This window comes from Ammospiza nelsoni, chromosome 10 (genome assembly GCF_027579445.1).
Source record: "Ammospiza nelsoni isolate bAmmNel1 chromosome 10, bAmmNel1.pri, whole genome shotgun sequence".
NCBI classification, from domain to species: domain Eukaryota; kingdom Metazoa; phylum Chordata; class Aves; order Passeriformes; family Passerellidae; genus Ammospiza; species Ammospiza nelsoni.
This window is the reverse complement of record NC_080642.1, coordinates 24,511,036-24,525,825: the sequence shown is the minus strand read 5'-3', so window position 1 is coordinate 24,525,825 and position 14,790 is coordinate 24,511,036. Positions and strand designations below refer to the sequence as shown.

The 14,790-nt window shown below is 46.5% G+C and overlaps 1 protein-coding gene across 1 annotated transcript; it reads left to right on the top strand.

Moving 5' to 3' along the window:
- The first annotated feature begins 12,773 nt into the window (after nt 1-12,773).
- GPR148 (G protein-coupled receptor 148) lies at nt 12,774-13,832 on the top strand. The gene has a single exon (XM_059478830.1). It carries the CDS (start codon nt 12,774-12,776, stop codon nt 13,830-13,832), a length of 1,059 nt encoding a protein of 352 aa, XP_059334813.1.
- The last annotated feature ends 958 nt before the right edge of the window (nt 13,833-14,790 follow it).

Genomic DNA, 14,790 nt, shown 5'->3' with positions numbered 1-14,790 from the left:
AAGCTATTTTCCCATGCTTTTGGAAAACCTAATTGTTTTCCAGATTCGCTGTGGGATTTTTAGGTAACCCTGCAAGTGCTGTAGCCCCCCACTTCTCACCCTCCTCACTGCACAGATGGGGGAATTAATGCAAAGGGACACCAGCATTTCCTGGGCTATCACAGTTATTTGACCAGAGAATCCAACTCAGAACATTCAATATTTCTGTGAAAAATGACTGAGTCCCAGCCAGCACCTCTATGTGATTAATTCAATCCAACACCAGAGATGGAGGGCTGTACATAAACTAATGCCTTGCTCTCCATCACTGTGCAGCCTGACAGTGTCACTGAGCCTTTCTGCACTTGTACCAATGACAACAAAAACTGAAACTGAGGGGTTCAGAGGGGGTGTCTTGTTGTTGTTTCCTTTTTTGGAGCAAAGCTTCCCAAAGTCATCAGTCAAAAGAAATTAATTTTAGGAAATTCACACATTTTCAGCACAGGATCCTGCAGTGAAACAGGCTCAGTTCCTTGTTGCACAGGCTCTGCTGGGGATGCTGCAGTGGCTCCGCAGGGAAGCATTCCATCTGGAGAGAAAAACTCATAAAATGCATTTCTGATTTCTGATCAGCCAAAGCTGCCTTTGTTCATCAGGCTGGTGTGAAAAGCTGCCTGTGTTTGGCTGCTGCTGCACACGGAGCCTTCCCACTAGATGGCCCTGCACATCCAACATTGCAAGGGTGTCCACGAGCACACGGAAATAAATTCTTGGCTCTGAATTTCACTGAGTGTTGTCAACAAACCTTCTTTTCCACAATCTGCACACAGCAAGCTCGTCATCTAAAGTCCTGAAACTGGACAGCCTTCCTACATTAAAATACCATGTTTTTTTTACTGTCAGCCTGTACCCTGAATATATGTGCTTAAAATCCTGCCTTCTCCTATGTGGGAGACATAAAAGTGACTGTTAAATGTGCTTTTCATCCCCATATAACAAATTGAGATCTGAGACTTTAGGCTGTGAGACCCTCATGTGTGTGTCCATGAACAAAAGAGAGAGCAGTGATATTCCATCCTGCTCAGCTGGCTTCTTTCACCTGTTCTGCTTAAAATATTTACATCTGGCAGGGTTTCCTAGAGTGGAAAAACACAGAATTAGACTTTCAGAGAATGTAAACTAGCATTATTAACATTTAAAGAACTGCAATAAGTGTTGGTTTTGGTCAGGGAATTTTGTGAGAGATCTTTTCTGATTGGGATTCAGCCTGACAGGCCCACAGGAGGCTGGTTTTGGAGGCGTCTTCCTTGGAGTGTGCCAGAGAATACTTCCTTGTGTTTGTTCCTCCAAGACCCTGCTGTTTGTCCAAACTACACCTTCCTTGCATTTTGCTGATGCTGCCTAGCATTAAATTGCTGGATGCTTGACACAAGTCTCATCTTCCTGCCACGAGCCCTGAGCAGCCTTTTCAGCACTCCTTATTCCCAGAGGACAACTCCCAGCCCATTAGGGGCTCACAACCACTACAGAGCGGGCTACAGCCTGAGGGGGGTGTGCAGCACACAATGTCTAATTCCGCTGCTCTGCAGGTGCTCACAAAGGGAATTTCACTGAGGAGCTGACCAGGAGCTCGTGTCAAACAGGCCCTTGGTGCTGACTTGGTGCTTTGCGCACAAATGGCAACTCAGAGCACCTGCAGCCATCACACAGCAATTTAAGAGATGAAAACAGGCCTGAGGAAGAGACAGAGGCTGAGCTGTTGCAGGTTTAGAAGGACATGAAAGCAAAAGCCTTCCTTCTCATTTGTGAGGTGACCTGTAGACTTCAGGTCTTAAATGGCTGCAAAATATGAAATAGGTTCAGGCCAATTTGAAGTAATGAGTTGTTGGCAGGAAAAGTGCAAACAGTGGTGTGGGGTACCACCGATTGCAGCTGGCAATGAGGAAATTCAAACTGCTTTTACGTGTGGTGGGCATTCAAGCAGTGCTCAGTGGGGTTAAAAGTTGAAATTAAGTGATGATGACTAAGAAAAACAAAAGAAGAAAACATAACCTGAAGTGTGCCTTTGTGAGTAGGCAGAACTGGTGCATTCGCTGGGAAGGAAATGCAGCAGGTTAACAAGAATGAGAGCAAATATTGCTGTGGGCCCTGGTGAGTGCTCTGTGTTTCACTACATTGCCTTCAAGGGGCTGGAATCAGTTTTCCTTGCTGAGAAGGGTGGTGTTGCTAAATGGTATTATGATAACATAATGAGAAATCAGAGCAGCTAAGTCTTGACAAGGCATCCATCTCAAGTTAATTAAAATAGAGAAGTCATCCCATGGTGCCAAGGGAAATAGTAAAAGCACAGATGGGGAGATTTGATTGCTTACTGAGGATTAGTGTGGGTAGTGCAGGGGTCTTAAAAGGACAAAGGGACAATCTGGACAACCTCAAGGCTGCAAACAGAAGCTGAGAATAGATGTGGGCATGTGAATTGCAGACAGAATAATTTTAAATGCTACTACTGGTGTGGATTTGTGAAGGGAAAGGCAAGCTTCAGGGCTAACCCAACATTTGTAATTATGGAGTTGGGTCTGTGGTGAAGTGTACTTGTACAGAGCCTTGGCATGTCATAATAAATGTCAGCACACTCCTACTGTAGCAGTGCCAAACCCAGGCCAGGTCTGTTAAACAAACCACAAATTGTGCCCAGTCCAAGCCAGGCTGGCCTATCCTTTCCAGTGTTTCCAGGTAGATGTGGTTCCAAGAGCACCTGAGCACACAAAGGTGCCAGTCACAGCAGCCAGAAGGTTTGTGCTCTGGCCTGCAGGGGAATGCAGGCAGCAGGGACAGGTCAGAGTGGCTTTTCTGTGCCACAATTAGACAGCCACAATTTCTCTCTCCTCCTCTGTGCATGCTCTCATGGCTGGGCTGGCTCCTGCACAGACTGCAGGGCACAGTACATTGGGTATTGCACTGCTGCTGTCATTGTTGCACTGCATGGAGACACAGGAGGCCTGGGCTGATCAGCTCCTAGGACAGGATTGCACAGAAAAGCCCTTTCCTCCACCACCCCCTCCACCCAAAACAATCCCCAATACCTAACCAAGGAAAAAATCAGAGCAGGAATGGTATTGCCAGGAGAAGAGGAAAGGGATAGTCTGGAGGCAGGAAAAGGGAAATTCCAGAGCAGAAAAAAATGGATAAAAATTTCCAGATTAGGAGGGGTCTTCTGAAAAATAAATAAGGTACATGAGTGTGGGAACATGTTTCTTCCCAGTGTTCAGCTGATTAGATGCTTCTTAAGCTCTGGATGTCTCTCCATCAGGCTGGAGATTTTCTTGTGCCTAAAAGAGGAACACAGGCTGCTTATTCCTAAGGCTACTAATATTAATTGAAAACGAAATCAGTAAATTACTCAGTAGTTCAGAGCAGCTTTTCTTGGGCCATTTGCTGAAATCAGTCCCAATTATGCATAAATTATCAGAGAAGGTGGTCATTTATAGCATGCTAAAAACAGAAAGGACAGCATGAAGGGTGGGTAGGAGGAGCCGACTCTCTTCCAGTTCATTTACAAAAACAAATCCCTTTCTATAATTCTGTATCCCTGCAGACACCCTGTGAGACCCCAGGGACCCCATTTGGAGTGTGACAAAGAGGGAGTTAACTCACTGCAAGCTGCTCTCCACGAGGCTGAAAGGCTTTGCCTGCTGGGGGACACAGTCCCCAAGCTGGTGTTTATTGACGGTTAATAATGGGACAGACTTCTGTCTATTTTGGGAACAGAAAGAGAGGGCCTGGAATCTTGCCAGTGAACAGCTTGGGGTGTATCCTCAAGGGCCCCTGCCTTCCTCTGGTCTGTCCTTCTGTGCCCTTCTCTCCCTTCAGGGCTGGGGTCACTGCTCCTGTGATGCCTTTGGCAGTGCCAAGGTGAGACGCTGGCTGTGAAACAGAGTGCAGACCATGGGCAGGCAGCTGCTGTGTCAGCCCAAGCACACAGCTGGGGTCCAAGAGCTCCTGAGCTGGGTGACAAGCCTGTATTCATCGCTGAAAGAATTGGGGTTGTCCAGCCTGGAGAAAAGAAAGCTCCAGGAAGACCCTATAAATCCTTCCAGCTCCAGAGGAATTCAAAGAGGGATTTTGGACAATGATGTGCAGGACAGGACCCTGAGACACCTGGTCTAGGGGAAAGTGTCCCTGCCCATGGCAGGGAGGACAGATGGTCTTGAAGGTTCCTTCCAAAACCATTCTTTGATTCTGTGAGACTGGTGGTGCAGATTTGAGGTTGTGGGAGCAGGGGGGCTCCCCTTGCACTGACCCCTCAGCCTCCCAGGCTGCCAAGAGCAGAAACAGCCCCACACATGTGATGGCTTCAACTAAAAGTGGGGCTCAGGGCTGCATGTCAGAAACTGCCTCACAGAGGGTCTGAAGAAGTTCACAAATAGGCATTGTGGGAGACTACCAGGGCAGAGAGCTGGGGATGACAAGTGGCACTGTGTGTCTCATTTTCACCATCATTCCAGTCTCCAAGAGCAGGCAGGAGAGAGAAATAAGTAGAGAAGCGGTCTCAGCTTAGAAATTGATGTGGAAGAAATTGGCACATTACTTGGCAGGAAATGAAGAGACACAAGAGGCAGGGGTTGGGATGGTGTCCTGGGGGATGGCACACATAATTCCACAGCTGTGGATGGCACACATAATTCCCTCTGTGCTGGAGCTGGAGCTGGCACTGATGCCACTGTGCTGGTTTGAGCACAGCTCAGATCCAAATTCATGAGACTATTGTGAGCTTCCCAGGGAAAGGAGGTGTTTGAAAGGGAGAGAGTCCTGGGGCAGCTGGTGTCAGGGTGACCACCAGAACGTCTGATGGTGGCAGTGCTTCCAGGGATGGGAGCTGCACAGGAGTGTGTGCCCTGAACGGCCCCAGAGCATCTCTGCAGGGCTGCAGGGAGAGACTGGGGCACCTCTGATGTGCTTCAACTCACAGCTTGTTAAACTGGCTTATTAAAAAGGGCTGCTAATTCACTGAAGTTTTCTTCCTGTATATGTTGCCTTGAAGATTCTGTGATTTATAGCACTGCTGTGCATGTTTGTATTTCCCTCAGTTGCTATCCATTGCGCTGGGCTGGCATTGAAATGTTTTCTTTGGAGCAAGAGACTGCTGCTTTCTGGGAGGAAAAAACAGCTCAATTAAAAGGGCCTAGGAATTCCTGAGAAAATGCTGAGAATGGATTAGAAAAATGGTCTGGTTTCTAGTCACCCCAGTAGCTGTAAATGTAAGGAACTCTTGCAAGACAAACATTTGTCTGTGAACAGCTGAGCTACCTCTGAGATACCTTGGAGGCAGTTGGGAGCTGCTTTTGTCTCCAGGTGCTGCTTAGGATAATAGTAAAGGAAAAGAGAGGATCTCTTCTCTGGTGCTTCTCGTGAACATCTTTTAATGAGCAGGAACTTGGATTGGAGAAGAAAGAAACAAATAATTAAACTAGACATGGAATTAACTGTGTATTTTAGTGAAGATCTCAGCTTGCTGTTCTGCCCATGGCTCAAAGTCTCCCTGTTGTGAGCTGTAACTCTGCCAGCTTGCTGAGAAGTTCTGGACATGCCAGGGGGTGATGTGCCCTCCTCTTTGTGCCTGTGGAGGCCACCAGGAGAGTAAGACTGATGTGGGCTCACAGAACAGTAGTAAAGTGACATGTTGCTCTCCCCCCCCCCAAAAAGTCTTTTAAAAAATCTCTTTTTTTAATAAGTTTGGAACATTTGTGTTTGTACTCCTACCCTAACAGTGCTTTTCTATCATGAATCTGAACCTCCAGTGTGATAGGACAGGGAATTGCTATGGAAATGAGTAGGAGCAGTACAAAGCCATTGTTAGAACAACAAGGCAGAGACAGGCCTCATGTGGAGAAAAATCTCATTTTTAAGTACCTGTGCTGGGTAAGTAACAAAGGAGCTGCTGGGAAGGGGACAACAGAGCTGGTGAATGGCACTGTGTGTGCAGCCCAGGGCATGTTCCCTGCCTGGCTAATCAGGGACTGTGACTATTCAGCACATGCTGGCAGTTAATCTCTGTGCCATATGGCAGCTGTGCCTGGCACCTGCTTCCATCAGTGTGAGATAAGGTCAGCATCTCCCTGTGGGCACAGCTATTGCAGACAATCAATGTTGCTTCAGTGTCTTTGCCACCTGGGAGCCACTGCCATTCCCAGGTACAGGGCTGGGAACTGGGAAGGAGCATCTTGGCTTTGGCACTGAGGCTCCTTCCTGCCCAGGATGGTGCTGTGCCCTGTGCTGCTCTGTGCCATGGACACCCATTCACAGCCTGTCATCAAAAGGCAGGAATAGGAACACATTTCATGTATTTTCTTCTTGGGGCTTTGCTGCTCAGAGCGACCCCAAGATGTGTTGGAAAGTCTCTTTTCCCAGCCTAGCACTTGAAGAAGGAGTCAGGGCTCTTCATTTCTCTGTCTCAAGGTTGTTTATTGTTCCTTATCTATAAAATTCTTTCTCCTGCCCTGCCGAGGTCCACTCAGCAAGACAGTCAGGGCAGTCAGCCTGCCCTCAGGGGGGTGTTATCTTTTTATACTAAAACCTATGTGTACAATGTTTACAATTACTTCCCAATACCTATCACCTGTGTTAGACAGTGAGCTTCTACTCTAAACCAATCTGTCAGTGCCACCATCACAGCAGAAGATGGAGGCCAAGAAGAAGCAGAAAGGCTGGACACACCCAGATCCCTCCATCTTGCCCCCTGAACCCCCATTCTAAAAACCCTAAAAAAATCTATTTTTCACCCCGTGACAAACTAATTATTATTCTGCTTAAGCTTTCATAGCTTGCAGATCCTCATCTAAGGTTGGTAATTTGCTCCACGGGTCATAATCAAACCCACAGGTGTTTTGGTCTCTGTGCCAGGGTCTCTGAGCCCCTGGCAGGGGCTCTGGCAATCCAGGACAGCCAGAGGGATGTCCTGAATTCCAACATTTCCTTTCACACAGCATTTTTCCTGCCTCTTCTGTTCCAACTCCACTTCTAGAGTGTTTCCTTCCATCTTGATTCCTATGCTACCTTTGCCCCAGGTTGGGTCAGGTGAGCACTTCCCAGCTGCCAGGGAGGAGCTGTGCTGTGCTCCTGCGGCTGATCCCTGCCAGCCTGGATGTGCCAACCTGTCTCTGCCACCCGTTCTAATTCCAGCTCTGCTTTGGTATTTCATTCTAACGTGCACCCAACACTCTGCAGCCATCTGTATCCCTTTTCAGCCAGCCATCCTTCAAGGAGCTACCATGCTACACCTCTCCTGTGCTTTTTACATGAGACAAAACACAGTAAAACAGGGATGGAGCCAGATAACTTCTGCTTTTGCCTGCCTGCAGCAGCCCCTCCTAGGTGATGCTGGAGATCACTGCAGGTGAGACAGGACAGGAACATAAAACTTCTGGTGCCAGCCACCACCAGAAAGACAGAGATGGATGGGTGCTCTGAATTTGGTGGATGTACCTTCCCCATTTGAGAAGCTTTCTCTCAGGACAAGGAGCTTTCTCCTGTCTTAAAGGAGGAGTCAAGGAGTTACAAATTCAGATGTGCATTTCTAGTTCTGCTCATCACTCTGTGTGGCACTGAAAACTGGTTTCATCTCTTCTGAGAGCTGCTAAATACTCAGATAATGATGTTATTGTTCTTTATCTAAAGGATTTAGATTTCTGCAGGTAACCCCTGTTAGCAGCAGTGTAGTTGTATAGTGTTCAAAATTTAAGCACGATTTCTCCTTATAAATTAAACTGCTGTTAGGATTTGTAACATTTTGTAATATTAACTTCTTTTAGGCAAGAAGTTAATATTTTACAAATAGGCCTTATTTAGTGGGCTTTTGTCCTGTTTCACAGATGCGTTGCTATGAGAAGTAGGCAGGCAGGAGAGATCATTAAACTGAAGGAACAGTCTAGGGTGGCTTCTCTTGGAGTCCTGTGAGTCTGTCTATAAATGACCATGAAAAGCAGCAGTTGTTTGCTATAAATCTCTGGTCACATCTGCAGCTTGTCACGGGAAAACATGGTTGTGTGTCCTTTCAGCACAAAAGAGGAAAACCTGTCTTTCTCTGCCTTGCCAGGCTTGGGGAATGGAAATGGGTGAGTTCTGCTGGCTGCAGTGACCTGCAGGAAAGCAGGAGGTGTCTGGGACTTACCCTGTTACTTCTCTAAACTGTTATTGAAATATTTGTCAAATAATTAGGAATCCTGTTCTTCTGACATCCAGCTTATTTCTCAATATTGCACCTGCAAGGCTGATTTGGTACAAAATTTATTTTGACTTTGTCATCACCATGGCTTGATGGTATTTGGAATTAGAAAAAGTGATGTAGGGATTAAATGCTGAGTCCTCCCAGTCTCTCTCCATGTCCTCTTTTGTTTGGGAGCCTTATTAAAATGCCTTCAAACCAGCACTTTCTAATCCCTGTTTTCTTTTGTTCCGTGTTCCTTTGACCTTTCAAAGCACTGAAATCTGAGCTTAGTTTTCACACCTATTTCTTTACTTCCTTAACTTTAATAGTTGCTCTGCCTGATTTGTGAACTTTGTACAGTTACAAGAGCAGTGTGTAAGTCTCTTATCTACAGCAAACAACAAGCAAGGCCCTGAACAATCCTTCTGGAGCCACGTGGGGACAGACAGCTGAGGCATGGACGAGTTGTACCTCTCCCTGTGGCTTGCAGAAAAGTTTAGAGGGAATCTTAAAGGTCTAGCAAAATCTTCTAACTGACTTTCTGTTTAAAGAAGAAAAGGGGAAGGCTCAGCCAGAAAAACACCACAATTAAACTGCTCGGATTACTTTCCTCACTGACAGCAGCAGCTCATTTGCCCAGAGTGAGAATATGGGTACAGGCAGGAAACCTGGTTCTTCCTGCCCTCCTGGGAGGAGCTGGCCTGCTCATGGGCACTTGGCTGTTCATGACTGGGAAAGCTGCACCAGCAAGGGAGGCTCCTTCTTGTCCTACACAAACCTAGAAGGGGCGGGGGCATTTGTGGAAGGAAGCTGCAGAAACTCTAACAGCATGGCTGGAAATAGACCCATGAAACAACATTCCAGTAAAAATATGGATTTGTTGGACCCAGCTGTCTCATCCAAAACCCATCTGTTTGAGGAGATGTGAGACAGCCTTTCTACCCCGCTCTCCCCAGGCCCCTGGCCAGGAGCTGCAGTCTCTGGGGCAGACCCACAGCCCAGGACAGATTATTTAGGCTGGGACATGGTGTGAGTTGCTGGAATAGGCAGCACAGCAAGGACTCTGTGGTCACACTGAGACAGTGACATGATGGCACCCAGGGAGCCTCAGAGGTGAATGTGAGCATTCCTCTGGGTATCCCCTTCTAACACAGGCTCTTGGGATGAAGGGCTGGGGAAATCCTAGCATTATTCTTTTTGCTTCCCTTTCCTGTGTGCTGCTCCCTGTCACAGCAGCAGTGTACCTGTCATTTGTTGAATCAGTCAGGTAACCTCTGTGGAGTAGGAAGGTTCTCTGTGTGTCAGTAACATTTCTAACCTTTTCTGCTGGGTTTGACAATGACTGTTTATAGCCAGTAACAGAATACAATGTAGTGCAGTCTTTGCAGGAGTTACAGTGCTCAGCGTGCAACCTGAGATCTCCCAGCCCCATCAGATAATTTGTGGAAGGGGCTAACAGCAGGCCTGATAGCTAAAGCAGAGAGAAGAAGCTGAGAAGGAAGAAGAAGCTGAGTAGGAGCTCTCTCCAAAGCTGTAACCAAGGAGACCAAGAGAAGTGAGGAACTGAAGAAAGATAAGAAGAGAACTTTGCAGCTGGATGCAGAACTTTTAGAAAGTTAGTTGAAGTCACTGTAGCTCTTCACCAATAGTGTTATGTTGATTTATTGTAGCCAATAGCTAGGGTAGAAGCATAAACAATTGGAAAGTGTATAAAAGGTCAGCCATGTTCAATAATAAAGAGTTGCCATCTGAAAAAAAAAATCGTTTGCTTTATGAAAAGAAGGAGTCAGTGCTGTGAGGAGCTGCACATGAGAAATCACCGAGAAGGTATGGGAGCTCTGCAATAAGAAGACACAATAATTAACTAAGCTTTCAGCAGGATGCTTATTGAAGCAGAAATGAGTAAAGCAATTAACAGTGTGTGGTTCAGCTTGAAAATCAATACAAGCTGTATTGAGCCAGAGTAAGAGGCAGAAGAGAGGCTGCTAATACTGTGCTGTCTGCATCAGCAAGATATGTAAAAAGTCCATCCACCTAACATAAATTTACTAGAGAGCATTTAAAAAATCAATAACCAGAGCATTAAGGCCAGGTTTACAGGAAATTTCAAGAGGATCATTCAGGTTGGCATCACAAACTATTGAACACTGAGATGCAATGGCAAAAGGAGCTCAGTTCAGAATCCTCAGGAGTGGTGCTCAGAGCTGCCAGCCCCTTGCAAATGCCCAGGTGTGGAAAGGCCTCCTAGGATCAAGAAAATTAAAGGAGACAACAAACAGATATTCTTCAGAACCACCTGTTCTGGGTTATATCAGTGTGCCAGGACACCAACCTTTCACACTTCTAAATCTAGCACAACTCGACCGAGCAGTTAAAAGCCCCTCTGGAAGTCTGAGGGGAGTGGCTTTGGCTGGACCTGCTTAGGCCTGATGGGGTTGAATCTCTCTTCCAGTAATTTGCTATTGTCCACTTTTGTAAAACTAAAGCCCTCCTGCATTCCTAAGGCTTTTGCAGCAGCACAGGTCATGAAGAAGGTCATGCCATAGGGCTGACTCTGCCAGCTGGAGCAGAGGAATAGCTGAGCACAGGACACGCAGGGCTCTGAGCTTGTGCTGCCTTCTGGGCTCTGTGCTACTCTGTGTGTGGGCTGAACAAGAGAGTCATGAGGTCCCTTTGTCATGAGGATGTCAACAGAGTGAGCCTTCAGTCTCCCATCTACAACTGGGTGAGCTTTAAGTTCCCTTCCTACCCAAACCATTCTGTGATTTATTTTTCTATCAGCCAAAGGTGTGCAGCTGATGTGACAATGAACTATTGTTTTTTCTCCTGACTCCTAAGCAATTGGTGGAAAATACAGTCATGATTTTATATGGAAATTAGAGAGTCTGACCATTAATTGGACATCCTTGGAGTGGGAGGAGCTGGGAGGCAGCAAACACCTCCACTATTAACAGAGATCTGAAATTACAGTTGGAGGTGATTTGTGCACCTGAGTTTTCATTCCCTCCTTTCCATTTTGCAACAAAAGTATAATTCAAAAGTTCTGAGTACACAAAAATATAATTCAAAGTTTTGAGTGCTACTGTCTGCTTAAGGTATTACCTGTGTGGTGACTCATTTATGGATGCAGGGCATGACCCTGACACCAAATGTATGATTGCATCAATATTGCTCACACACTGTTCAGTGGATGCAGGATTGAGTGAGCAAAAATAATCACCTTCTGTTTTGCCTGCCCCAGACACCATAGTAACTGAAATGCCCTGCTTAAAATTATCATTGGTTTTTCCTTCTATCTTTTTGTTCCATATGGCACACCCTGCCAACTGTCCCAACGTGCAGTTCCTTGGGTGCCAGCTATCAGTGTGACAGGAAATGAAATGTGTACAAGATTTGATGGGCGATGCTGAGTTTCATGAGCTGTCTGTTTCATTGCTTGGCATGCCCTGAGGCAGCATGTCCGTGGCACAGCAGGACTTTCTGACTCTCTGTGTGAGCTGTGCCCCTGCTCCTGTGGAGGGAAGCTGCCCTGCTGTGTGCTGCTAGCATTGGGAAGGAAATTAATACAATAATGCCAGGTTAAGTGAGCCAATTAAAAAAAAAAAAAACAGCTTTTTTTTTTATCACACCATGCCTGGAAGAACTTGAAATGTCCCTTCTCTGCAGTCCAGATCCTTCACAATTCTGTCACTGCACCCCCAGCTCTGATACTGAGATCTGGCATTAAAAGCAGCACAGTGCAGCACAGTGTGTGGGCCAGCAAACCAGGAACCAAGTGGAACCAGGAACCATTTGGTCACTCACTGGAAGTGCCAAATGTGCCCTGGGGTATGCTGGTATGGGACAGTGTGTGTCACCCATCCCAGACAATGCACAGATTGACTGGAAGGCTGCAACAGATGAGAATTCAGTATTTGTATATCATGCATGAAAAAATGCAGGGGAAGGTTTATCATTCATTAATAACATGAATTGATTCACTGAACCAAAAATGGTTTTCATCTGCAAATAAGATAATTTCATTCACTAGAGTGATTGTGCTACAGTTTTACAGCAAGATTGAGAGCCTTTTTTATTGATCACTTCAAATCAATTGTGTTGTTGCACACAAATTGGTGCAAAACCAACCAATCACATTTATGACTCTTCTACATCAGTACACATGGAATGTTGATCTGTATCATCGTGTATTTATTTAATCAGGCTAATATTTCATCTGCCTCATTGGACTGATAATGTGATGAGAAAAACTCAAATTACTGAAACTGATCGACACATTCACTTCTGTTCAAAGAGCTAGCTGAGGGATTTGGTCTTTTTTAAGCCACCCAGAGATTCATTCTCTTTTCTAATTCGATTTTGCAGAAAGAAATTTAAATCTCCTTTTTAGGCAAAACCATCTTTTGGCACCACAGAATTCACTTGCAAGTTTGAACATTCTGTCCTTGAGGAGAGCTGGTAGAATTGGCCACAGAAATCACTTTGCTTCCATGGTCTTTTTGCATCCTCTGCTTCATTTGCCTTTCTAAGGACTCAGCATAGAAGATCTTGCTTTCTCCAAGTCAGACAATCCTCCCAAAATCCTAAGGAAATGGACTTTCCTGGCTGTGCCTCAGTGAGGAGAGCGAATAGATCTGCAATCCGCCTCAGGGAGATGGAGTTCAACCGTTCCTCAAATTTGGATGACACAACTTTGCTGCTTTTGCTGGAGGAATGGTCTCTCACCCCATCAGGCACAAACACCAAGATGTTCTTAATCTCTCCAGTTGTCTGCCTCGTGGCAGGAGTCCTCATCATCCCAACCATCTTATTTGTGATCTTCTCTCGGTTTAAAATCCGCCAGGAAACGAGGTACATGCTGCTGGGAAATGCTCTGCTTTCTGATCTGATCTACCTGCTCTTCTACACGCTGTCAGCTGCTCTCAATGCAGCACATCTACACCTCCCAAAGGAAGCTTGTGTCCTCCTCTTGTTTTTGCTGGCAGTGGCTTACTGTGGGGGCCTGTTCACAGCTGTTGCAATAGTCCTGGACACGTACATCGCTGTTCTGTTTCCTCTGCGCTACGTTGCTATTCTGCCTCCCTCACGAACAAAAAGAGTCCTTGTATTACTGTGGATGTGTTCTGCTGCTTTTCCTGGGATCTTCTTCTTGGTGCTATGGACTACCCACAGCTTTGTGCCCTGTGTCCTGGAAATGTGCTCAGTTCCAGTAATATTAATATTGACTCTGAACAAGACTGATGCTGTGAAACTCTGTTTCTGGCTTTCTACCACAGTTATCATTCTCTGCCTGTCTGTAATATTTTGTTGCTATGCTATTCTGTATTTTAAAACCAAACACTCGGGTATATGGGAGAGCATCTGCTCCAGAGCCAGTGTAACATTTGTAATGCACAACACTGTCCTATTTTTTTATTTCTTTCCACTCTTGGCCCTTTTTGTAGAATCATTCTTGGGCATTAATGTTTTCATCAGACTGCAGACAGGAATCTTGGTCTCCCTGACAGTCTGCAATGTCCTCATGATTCTACCTAAAGTTCTGTTCCCTTTTCTGTATGGGCTTCGCTACAGAGAGATCTCAGCCTCTCTCAAATCCATTGTCAGGAGGAAGCAGCTTCACCCGGTGTCACCTGCCCCACCACCCTCCTGAGGCAGCACAGAGCACAGTCACAGCACAGGAGCTGTCCTCACCTTGTTATCGTGCAAGACTGATGGAAATCACCCAGCTGCTGAAGTGGAGAGGTGATCAATCCATAGTAAGAAAATATGGGTTCATCACTGCCTCCTTTGTGCCAAAAGGCCCCAGATCTTTCATCACAACACAGCTGAGAATACAGTGAATGCTACCCTGGATGAAGTTCCAGGCTTTGTTCTGATCTGAAAGGCAGGACCTTCTGGAAGAGATATTGAATTAAGGTCATTTACACCCACCTGTTGCAGATGCCTTTCTGGAGAAAAGAAAATTAAAAATAGATAATGCAAAGCAAAGGAGTAACCACAGGTCTCATGACAGCATCACCTAGAGGAGAGGATCCTTAAGCCAATGTGCTGTAAAAACAATAACCATTTCTTTCACACAGTATATTTTTGCAAGCTGTTCTTGAGAACTTGCACTGAGATGTGCCTCTGGAAACTGCTGCACTCGGTGTAACACCGTTGCTGAGCTTGTGCAGTGTGCTGGGGTATTCCTGCCTTATGGATTCCATGTGGCAATCTGCAAAACACCGAGGGTTCGATAAAATCCCCTCCTGATGGGAAACCACCTTCGATCAGTGTCTGCTGGGCAGCCCAGCACACGGCACTGCCAGGCATCACAGAGGTGGAATGCTGCTGCGGGAGGGAGCACAGGGACAGCGGGCGCCATTCCCTCCCTGCCAGGTGCGGAGCTGAGGAGCCCATGGAGCCCAGTGGGGCTGCAGGAGCCTGGGGCAGCCCAAAGCCTGAGTCCCTGCTGGGGCAGCCCAAAGCCTGAGTGAGTCCCTGCTGGGGCAGCCCAAGCCCTGAGTCCCTGCTGGGGCAGCCCAAAGCCCTGAGTCCCTGCTGGGGCCCTGCTGAGGTGACCCAGCCAAGGCTGAGCCCAGCAGCTGGGGCAGCAGGGCAGGAGCAGA

Excerpts from the sequence above, each read along its gene's own strand:
- GPR148 (XM_059478830.1), top strand. The coding sequence starts at position 12,774 with ATGGACTTTCCTGGCTGTGCCTCAGTGAGGAGAGCGAATAGATCTGCA.